An 11,852-nucleotide genomic window follows, 5' to 3' on the forward strand; every position below is an offset into this window, starting at 1 on the left:
CGGTTCTACAGGGGCAACTGGTGATTTTGTAAGTGGATAGAAAAAATTGTTTGTGGTAAAATTGTTAAAAGTCGTAGATTGAATGCTGTAGTTGACAATACTTAACGTTCTGACAATTTGAATATAGGTTGTTGGAGACTGGGATCGATCGCGAGTATTAAACGATCTCGTAAGCCACAATCAAAATGAACGAAGACAGGAGATAACAAAAGCTGCAATATTACATAGGAATAACAAAAGGATGCAATGATGTAAATGTCGAGTTAATTTTGTATAAGATTTATAATTTTGTATACGATTTATATTTTTTTATGTGAATATAATTATGAATGAGATGAGAAAAGTTAGCAGTATGTTGTTGTACATGTTTCTTATACACATTAAGGGTCATGTCGATACTAATATAGTTTGTGTCGAAATTTTTTTTCCAGAATGAATTAAAACAAGGTGCACGCACCCATAAAGTGTCGATCCATATATAAAAAAGTGTCGATCCCAAAATCATCGAACCCAAAAGTATAATGTAATATGTAATTTTTTAATCTAACCGGTACAATTATACCGGTTTTATGAGAGAATAAGTCTAAATAATGTGTCGACACTAATATAGTTTGTGTCGAAATTTTTTTTCCAGAATGAATTAAAAACAAGGTGCACGCACCCATAAAGTGTCGATCCATATATAAAAAAGTGTCGATCCCAAAATCATCGAACCCAAAAGTATAATGTAATATGTAATTTTTTAATCTAACCGGTACAATTATACCGGTTTTATGAGAGAATAAGTCTAAATAATGTGTCGACACTAATATAGTTTGTGTCGAAATTTTTTTTCCAGAATGAATTAAAAACAAGGTGCATCAATAAAGTGTCGATCCATATATAAAAAGTGTCGATCCCAAAATCATCGAACCCAAAAGTATAATGTAATCTGTAATTTTTCAATCTAACCGGTACAATTATACCGGTTTTATGAGAGAATAAGTCTAAATAATGTGTCGACACTAATATAGTTTGTGTCGATATTTTTTTTCCAGAATAAATTAAAAACAAGGTGCATCAATAAAGTGTCGATCCATATATAAAAAGTGTCGATCCCAAAATCATCGAACCCAAAAGTATAATGTAATATGTAATTTTTCAATCTAACCGGTACAATTATACCGGTTTTATGAGAGAATAAGTCTAAATAATGTGTCGACACTAATATAGTTGTGTCGATATTTTTTTCCAGAATGAATTAAAAACAAGGTGCACCCATAAAGTGTCGATCCATATATAAAAAAGTGTCGATCCCAAAATCATCGAACCCAAAAGTATAATGTAATATGTAATTTTTAATCTAACCGGTACAATTATACCGGTTTTATGAGAGAATAAGTCTAAATAATGTGTCGACACTAATATAGTTTGTGTCGATATTTTTTTTCCAGAATGAATTAAAAACAAGGTGCACCCATAAAGTGTCGATCCATATATAAAAAAGTGTCGATCCCAAAATCATCGAACCCAAAAGTATAATGTAATATGTAATTTTTTAATCTAACCGGTACAATTATACCGGTTTTATGAGAGAATAAGTCTAAATAATGTGTCGACACTAATATAGTTTGTGTCGATATTTTTTTTCCAGAATGAATTAAAAACAAGGTGCACCCATAAAGTGTCGATCCATATATAAAAAAGTGTCGATCCCAAAATCATCGAACCCAAAAGTATAATGTAATATGTAATTTTTTAATCTAACCGGTACAATTATACCGGTTTTATGAGAGAATAAGTCTAAATAATGTGTCGACACTAATATAGTTTGTGTCGAAATTTTTTTTCCAGAATGAATTAAAAACAAGGTGCACCCATAAAGTGTCGATCCATATATAAAAAGTGTCGATCCCAAAATCATCGAACCCAAAAGTATAATGTAATATGTAATTTTTTAATCTAACCGGTACAATTATACCGGTTTTATGAGAGAATAAGTCTAAATAATGTGTCGACACTAATATAGTTTGTGTCGATATTTTTTTTCCAGAATGAATTAAAAACAAGGTGCACCAATAAAGTGTCGATCCATATATAAAAAGTGTCGATCCCAAAATCATCGAACCCAAAAGTATAATGTAATATGTAATTTTTCAATCTAACCGGTACAATTATACCGGTTTTATGAGAGAATATGTCTAAATAATGTGTCGACACTAATATAGTTTGTGTCGATATTTTTTTCCCATAATGAATTAAAAACAAGGTGCACCCATAAAGTGTCGGTACTTTTTGTCCATATTGGAAGAAAAATGTGTCGATACAATTTAAAAAAGTGTCGACATTTTACACATCGGAACCCATAATTATAATGTAATAGATAATTTTGTAATATAACCGGTATAAATATACCGGTCTTATGCGCGAATAGGTCTACAACCTATATCGACACTTTTTAATATTGTGTCGGTACTTTATGTCCATATTGGAAGAAAAATGTGTCGATACGATTTAAAAAAGTGTCGACATTTTACACATCGGAACCCATAATTATAATGTAATAGATAATTTTGTAATATAACCGGTATAAATATACCGGTCTTATGCGCGAATAGGTCTACAACCTATATCGACACTTTTTAATATTGTGTCGGTACTTTATGTCCATATTGGAAGAAAAATGTGTCGATACGATTTAAAAAAGTGTCGACATTTTACACATCGGAACCCATAATTATAATGTAATAGATAATTTTGTAATATAACCGGTATAAATATACCGGTTTTATGAGCGAATAGGTCTACAACCTATATCGACACTTTATAATATTGTGTCGGTACTTTATGTCCATACCATTTAGTGGCAAACACAATTGTGTTATGGTGATGATTGACACCAACAATAGGCATAATTGGTCGACCATACAAATTATCTTTGTACGTTGTGTCGAACGCAATTACATCACCGAAGCATGTGTAATCCGATCTCGATGTAGAATCCGACCAAATAAGATTATACAATGCCCCCGATTCGTCTACCGAGTATGTCATAAAAAAACCCTGGATCATCATGTTCCTATAATCAAAGTAGGCAATAAGCGCATTCACATCCCCATCGACGATTTCCTTTGCTTTACCTCTTTGAAGTGCATTGTAGAGGTCTTTATGTGTAAATCCAACATTATGATAGCCCCCTGCCTGCTGCGTTAAATAGTTCATTACTTGTGACGTGCCAACACCGACCTCTTTCAATGTTGTTGCCTCATCGATATCAGCCTTACTTACAGCTCGATTAGAACGCATAAATGGTGTCATAGCAGATGTGCACAATGCATGATTATGTTTCTGATCAGACTTACTTATAACCCACTGATCGTTTGTATTTGTTGCTGTAACTACGACTCTAGCCTTACATCCTGTTATTGTGACTGGCGTATGAGCACGTTGACGATCAACAGTATTGACTTTTGATACTCGAAACCCTTCTTTGGAACAACAAATTCTTGTGTCTTCACATTCCCTTCCACGTCAAGCCGTGTTGTTCCCTTACGTGCACTAAACCCATGTTCCCGTGCGAATCCCTTGTAAAAGTGCCAAGCTTGATCACGTGAACAGAAGAGCTGACCAACCAATCTGTCAGATTCATCAACATTATGTACTTCATGGCATTCCTCGGTTGGCTTAACATTGTCTACATCAGTATTATCCATGGCAAAAATTTTGTTGTGCAAGTTCAGTGCTCCAGGAGTTGATGGATATGTAAACGAAGGTTCATTTTGAACATGTTTCTGTAGTTAAAGGGTGGGTACAACATTAAATTCGCAGTACATATTTAGGTATGTACAATAACTACAAGTATATTCATTTTAAATTCGCAGTACACTGTTAAAAAAATTGAAACATAAATTACATAAGTTTAAAAAAAGTATCGATCCTTTTTATAAAAAGTATGGACACTTTCAATATAATAGGTAAACATATGATGTAATAGGTAGCCCTTATATAATGTAATAGGTATCGTTTATATAATGTAATAGGTAATGGTTATATTGTAAAGTGTCTATCCTTTTATAAAAGTGTCCATACTTTTTTCAATGTGGAAAACATTAATTTAAGGTTATCTTTTGAGTGAGTTTTAAGATATTAATTTAGTAATTATAGGCGTCTAATGATTTTTTTTACGTTACGGTATATATTATTATTAAATTAAAAATTCTAAATAATATTTTATAAAATATAAAACAATCAAATAATTTTTTGTGCAAATGAAATTATTAAATCAATATTGTAGGTGGAAAACATGAAACACTGTTAAAAAAATTGAAACATAAATTACATAAGTTTTAAAAAAAGTATCGATCCTTTTTATAAAAAGTATGGACACTTTCAATATAATAGGTAAACATATGATGTAATAGGTAGCCCTTATAATGTAATAGGTATCGTTTATATAATGTAATAGGTAATGGTTATATTGTAAAGTGTCTATCCTTTTTATAAAAGTGTCCATACTTTTTCACTGTGGAAAACATTAATTTAAGGTTATCTTTTGAGTGAGTTTTAAGATATTAATTTAGTAATTATAGGCGTCTAATGATTTATTTTTTACGTTACGGTATATATTATTATTAAATTAAAAATTCTAAATAATATTTTATAAAATATAAAAAATCAAATAATTTTTTGTGCAAATGAAATTATTAAATCAATATTGTAGGTGGAAAACATGAAACACTGTTAAAAAAATTGAAACATAAATTACATAAGTTTTAAAAAAAGTATCGATACTTTTTATAAAAAGTATGGACACTTTCAATATAATAGGTAAACATATGATGTAATAGGTAGCCCTTATATAATGTAATATGTATCGTTTATATAATGTAATAGGTATCTATCTCGCATGTGAGTACTTATTCCAACCATGTGACAAGTGTGACAACTCCATCAACTCACAACTCAGCTTTGAACTCAATCAATATTGTCTTTTAGCTTGATGGTTCATAAAGCATGTTACTTGAACAATATGAATCAATTATGCAATTTTCATGTTCAATTTAACACTGCATTTCAAATTCATTTCATATGTAATTGGAGTTTGAATTTAAATTTCAATTTGAGTTTGAATTTCAATATATATTTCGGCTCCACTATAAATATTAGCCCAAGCCAATATGCATGTTATCATTGATTATTCCTAATTTCCATTGTTTTTTTTCCAACGTATAAACGCGAGGGAAATCCCGACCATTTATTTTTGGTCAACTTTAAAGCGTCAGAAACGTTTCGGGCGTATGATCTGGGTGGTATACAAGAAATGTAACAAATAGCAACTAAAATCATAAGTTGAGTACCACCCAAATCATAAGTCTGAAATACTTTCGATGCTCATCAAAATCCAAAGCTCATATGGTGCCAAGCAAAAGGAAATCAAAATCCAAATCTCATATGATGCCAAGCAATAGGTAGTGGTTATATTGTAAAGTGTCTATCCTTTTTATAAAAGTGTCCATACTTTTTTCACTGTGGAAAACATTAATTTAAGGTTATCTTTTGAGTGAGTTTTAAGATATTAATTTAGTAATTATAGGCGTCTAATGATTTATTTTTTACGTTACGGTATATATTATTATTAAATTAAAAATTCTAAATAATATTTTATAAAATATCAAAACAATCAAATAATTTTTTGTGCAAATGAAATTATTAAATCAATATTGTAGGTGGAAAACATGAAACACTGTTAAAGTATCGATCCTTTTTATAAAAAGTATGGACACTTTCAATATAATATAATGTAATGTAATAGGTAAATTTGCAATGCTATCGGTATAAATATACCGGTTTACTTATAAAATAGGTAAATATAAGCGCTACCTATTACATTATATAAGCGCTACCTAGTATGTTATTGTACTTTATAATATTTGCGGTTAAATAATATAACATAACCGGTCTAAATTTTAACCGGTCACTTGTTTAACCGGTCACGCCGTATATTAGCCGTTTTTTTAGGCGCCGCACCGCAGAACGACCCAACAGGCCAAGCACAAGCTAACAAAAATGCAATAAATGAATAGCTGTATAAAATAAGGAAAAAGAGTTGTAATTATTAATGGGATAAATTTTACTGTTATTTTATCACCAAATGGTTAAATTGTCTGCTCCTATACCATTGGTTAACCCTGATTGGTGAAAACCATTCAGATACGACACCAGGAGATGACTAACCTTATGGAAAAGCAACACGTGAAAGTCCCAATTCCAGGAAGAATCTGAGAGTATTTCCACAAGAATTTTTAGGAAGCTGCTGAGTTGTTTCCCAGACACAGCAAAAGGAGATATGGGAATGAATTTTCTATTGCATTTGAGACCCTTTTAAGTAAATCCAGTCTATCAAAGCCTAAAATTATTGTTTCCTTTTTCCTGTTTCTGCTTTTCTGAGCAGCCAAACACAGTAACCTAATCTAATGGCATTGCATGGTATCATATCCAGAAATTTTATCCAACAAGATAGAGAAGCTCATGAAGTAAATAAACATGGTTAAAAATTGGTTTAGTTTTGCATGAAGAGTTTTATATTTTAATTAATAATTGAATTTATTTTCACCAAGAAAAATCCCAATAAATGCATTTGCAGAAAATTTCAGCACTATATTAAAATAAGTAGTAAATGAATTACATGTATTAATTGTTCCCATTGATATCAATAGAAAATTATAAAGATGAACCCATACAGGGTTCAAGCTTACCTCATACTGGAATCTATAAAGCCGAAAGACACTACATAACACAGTAGAAATGCTTTAACCACAAATTAGGGCCGAGCAATGGTGTTTTACACCAATTAATCAATTGAAAAGCTGCTCCACAAGGGCCTCAAATCAGTTAGATCGATTAGCTACTCTGTTGCAAGTGTGACAGACCAAGGAAGTTCTCTTATTCGATTGTGAGGAAGGGTAGTTGATTGTAGTGTTAGAGGTTCTGTATTCGATGCTTACTTTTGGCCTTTTTCTATCTTTTCTCTAATTTTCTGTTCGAAAAGTGACATATCTGACTCGAGGCCGAACATTCTGTTAAGCGCATGCATGTTCTCAAGGACCTCGTCTAGAGTTCTATTGTCCCTATCATCACATCTCAGGTGCTGCATTGGACCGTGGAGAAGTTTATTCACGATACCACGGCTGAGATCTTCAATTGCCTTCTTTGATTTCTTTGGGATATCATCACCCATCTTTGATAAACATTTATTGAACTCCGCATCTCTAATTCTTTCGGCATAGGCTCTCAACTTCTTGAGTGTAGGAACAGTTTCCAGTGAATCCCTCCATGCTTCAAACTCTCTCAATTCTTCAGCAATGATGGACTGTGCTTCCATTGCTTTCCGTAGTCGGTCCTCCTTATTAGCAGCTACAACCTCTTTCAGGTCATCAACATTGTAAATTCGTGCACCTCCAACATCGGTGACACATGATCCTACATTACGTGGAACAGAGATATCGATGAATAACCTCAAACCACCGACTTCAGAACTGACCGGGGGAAGATTCTCAACATGCTCTTTTAAAAACAGTGGTGTTTCAGATGCTGTACTGGTGAAGACCACATCAGCTTCAGCTGAACAAGCGAGCATGTCTGTAAGGGGTCTGTAAATAATCTCAACACTTTTCGCCTCACCTTTTGCCTCAAGTTTCAGCTCTTCACGGATTGCTGCAACTCTCTCTTCACTTCGGTTAACAACAACCATCTTGGTGCAACCTTTTGATACCAAGTGCTTGATCACAAGCTTTCCCATCTTTCCAGCTCCAATAACTAACATTCGAGCAGTAGCGTGTGAGGACTTGGGAAGCTTCATTAATGCTAGTTCAACAGCAGCGGAGCTAACAGAAACAGCTCCAGCAGCAATATTAGTATCAGTTCTAACACGTTTTCCAACAGTAGAAGCACACTTGAACATCATATGTATGTTCCTTCCAAAACCAAGGACACCTTCTCCGGCTTTGAGAACTTGTTTAACTTGTGCAAGAATTTGACCTTCTCCAAGAACAAGAGAATCGAGACCAGCCGATACTTTAAATAGGTGTTGGGTAGCATCCTTGTTGTACAACAAAAACTGGTGCTTGCAAATCTCTGAAACTGGGACGCCACTAGTCTGTAACCAAAATTGTAGTTAGCTAAAAAACTGCTGCATTTGAAGTTTTCACATAAAATCGATTCATGAAACTAACTTAAATACTTAATAGAGGTTAATACGACAAAACTACAAAGGCCAACCGGTAATGTACCTTTGACATCCATTCCGTTACTTCTTTGACTCCACGATGTTGGGACAGAGCCACAACATATATTTCAATCCTGTTACAGGTGCTAAGAACAGCAGCCTCTTCTATATGATTCAAACTGCATAACTCCCCAATGGCTCGTGGCCATTCTGCTTCAGGAATGGCGAGTTTCTCACGCATCTCCACAGGGGCAGTGTGAACACTGAGCCCTATGACAACAATGCTGCTCCTTTCCTTTGTATATCCTGGCATAGATCAAATGAGGATTCTCGGTAAAAACAGTCATAAAAGGGAAATTGACATCTACATTAAAGATGAAGGGCCATTATATCTAAATATTGGTTGATTAAGATCTAATAGTTCTGACATTAAAACCATACAATTATGCCGATTAGCTATGAACACAAGAAACTAATGATTTTGGGGGATTCCTGATCGCAATTAACTAGATATTCCTTGTAAATTGTTACCCTAATATTTAAAAAGTATGAACAAGTCAAACAGGACTGCTTCAAAAAATAAAATTTGAAAGTTTTCAGCGAAATCAAATTAAGCACCACATCAATCAAAAAACAATTCACAATTAAAAGCAACATATAGAAAATAAAATTTAGCAGAAATTAAAGATAAACGTACTGTCAGCTGCGGATGTCTTGAGTTGTTCAAGAGCAGAGAGTGCGGCAGTCTTGGAAGAATAGATTTTTTCGACTTCCAAAGCGGCGTTGGATTCAGCGGCTTCACATCTAATTCCTCCACTCCTCGAAAGCGTACCTTTCATTCCACGATTAGCCTTGTTAAAGACCTTTAATTGTTGCTGATAAGGAAAATAAGCTCGGGAAAAAGTAGCCGAAGACGATGAACAATAATTCATCAACACATTCTCCAATTTAGCGCCGGAAAAACTCGAAGAAATCGCCATGATGTTGGAAAATTTGAAAAAAAACTCACGATCTAAACCCCCAAAATATATTAAAACCCAGAAACACAAATTGAAGGGAGAAATTGAGCGTGAGCATTGAATGGGTATTTATAATATTTCCTAAAATCGAGGGAAAAGGCGTGTGGTTTGATTACGTATTTGTCTATGGTTGAATAAATGCAGTGGTGGGTTTAGTTTAGTTTATTTGGTATGAAACAATTGACCCAAACCAAAATTCAACCAACGACCGGTCAATTCAAGCTTTCTGTTGGGGGAAAAGAAAAAGTAAAATGTGGGAAAATTGAAGGGTAAAATATGTATTTAGTCATTCATATATTTCTATGATTCTTTTTTGGTCACTAAACTATTTTTTAAAAACATATTTAATATTTCGTTTTGATTCTATTTGGATCATCAATTATTAAAAAATTAATGATATTATTGACGTGTTATTATAAGATAACATCATGACATCATAAATAAAAAATAAAGAATAAAGAATTATTATATCAACAATTATATTTATTTTTTTAATTGTGAATGATTAAAACATAATGTTAAATATGTTTAAAAAAATAATAGTTAAATGACTAAAACAAAATAATAAGAATAGATAAGTCACTAAATATAAAGTGTACCCAAATTGAATTGGGGAAGGTATTAGCATTGAAAATAGAGAGGGTTTTCCTGTTTTCTGATTGGCTGATAGACTGGAGACGCGTGTTTTATCCACACTCCTTTCCTCTCACTTTAGCTCTTGTTTGGTGGCCTGTGGGATATTTAATTATTTTTTAATTTTCATTAAACCGAATAACTCATTTAAAAAAAACAATAACGTGAATATTCAACTTATACATTTTTTATTGTAAACCGTCCAAATCAAATTACTATAATATTACTATAAATCGAATTATTATTTAATGTTAAATTTTATTTAAAATGAATTATAAAATCATATAAAAATTAAAAAAAAAACATATTTTATAATATCTTATAGTAAATAATTATTTAGGGTTTCAAATAGTAGTCTAACTCAATTGAATCCTAAATCAATCTCTCTCTATATTTAACTATTAATTTTAACTTTTTTAATATAAATGAGATCGAAATTAGAAAATCATATTTCTACATACGGATAAGAAAGATTATGAATATTACGGAACAATATAATAAATACAAATTTTGATGGTGAACCGAAAATGGATATCGATTCATCGACTAAAATTTCAATCTTAGCTATATAATCTGCAGTCATCTCGGCTGCACCTCGGGTTAATTGAAAATCAACGAACCAAATTTTGTTGTAGAACGTATCTAACAATATTACTTTAACTTTGTTAATAGAAAATTGATGTACTGTGGTTAAAAATTATCACCGGACAATTGATTTGCATCATTCCTAATGCAACATGTGGAAAACTCATAGTTAAAACACGTACCTAAAATAATTAATGACCATTAAGCCTACGGGGTTTGAGATAAACAATTCTCGTATTATAGTCAATAGTCACGTGGGATATTCATAGAGAATTTAAATTTTTAATTTTATGTATCAGAAGTTTTGAGTTCTTATTGTTATATTTACTTCCATCGAACTTCAGAAATACGAGTTTCACATTATAACTCCAAAGCAATAGACCTTCAGAAATACAACTTCGATATTATAGGTATTTGGGCTCTAGAAAAAAATCATACGTAAGAATCGTATAAAAATAATTAATGACCATTAATTCGTAAAGGTGTGTGATAAATTAATCTCATATTATATTTTTGATTCATTGAATTAGAAGTTTCGAGAGCTATGATAATATAATAACATTAAATAAATCAGATAAGATGTGGAATATTATAAAGGCAAGGACGACCTTATTCACTCAGTTTGCTCCATTTGTAAATTTCATAATTTGACTTTACTTAAAGAATTTATTACCTCATCTTATAGATCAACTGATTGTTGTTGTTTTTTACTTTTATATTAACAATAAAAATTTATGTGTATAAATATAATTAAATGATATATATATATATAACGATCATAGATGTATAATATCAAAATTATGTGTCATGTAAATTAAATATATTTACTTTCAATAGATCATCTTTAAATTTAAGTATAAATAGATAAATGTCTAAAAATAAACATAAAAAAAAAACAAATCATAAACTCACACTTAAACAATAATATTATTAAATGATATAATATTCATATGAACAATGAACTCATGAAAGACTTTAGGCTGTAAACTTTTTATGAGTATACTCGTTATCATAGAGTTTATCCCAATGTACTCTATGAATATTTGTCCACTATGTACTCTATGAATAATGTGCCAAATCTGTGAACGCATATATTCGACTCTCAACAATTGATGAATATGAAATCTTTTGTACTTTCTAAAATTTGATGTTAATCGACATTGAGCATAACTAAATTTATCTCATTTAATAGTACTATAAATATCACTTGATCTAAAAAAAATTATGTCGAATCTTTTGAGTATTTTATTGATATTTCTTTATGAAAATTCAAAAAAAACTCTAAATCAATCTAATTTATTTAAAATTTTAAAACGAAAAAGATATTTCCAAGATCATTTATCTCAAAATATTTTAAAAAAAATTATTAATTTCGTCCGTTAATCTTATATTATTGTTGACAAACAATATCT

At 31.4% G+C, this 11,852-nt stretch overlaps 1 protein-coding gene across 1 annotated transcript; it reads right to left on the reverse strand.

Annotated features, from left to right (window-relative positions):
* Positions 1-6,615: 6,615 nt before the first annotated feature.
* Positions 6,616-9,489, reverse strand: LOC120198331 (glutamyl-tRNA reductase 1, chloroplastic-like). The gene is made up of 3 exons (XM_039199669.1): positions 8,901-9,489; positions 8,268-8,509; positions 6,616-8,134 (listed from the first exon to the last, which is right to left on the reverse strand). Exons 1-3 carry the CDS (start codon positions 9,181-9,183, stop codon positions 6,980-6,982), a joined length of 1,680 nt encoding a protein of 559 aa, XP_039055600.1. The 5' UTR covers positions 9,184-9,489; the 3' UTR covers positions 6,616-6,979.
* Positions 9,490-11,852: the final 2,363 nt, after the last annotated feature.

Source organism: Hibiscus syriacus, unplaced genomic scaffold (genome assembly GCF_006381635.1).
Source record: "Hibiscus syriacus cultivar Baekdansim isolate YM2019G1 unplaced genomic scaffold, ASM638163v2 tig00117056_pilon, whole genome shotgun sequence".
In the NCBI taxonomy this organism is placed as follows: Eukaryota; Viridiplantae; Streptophyta; class Magnoliopsida; order Malvales; family Malvaceae; genus Hibiscus; species Hibiscus syriacus.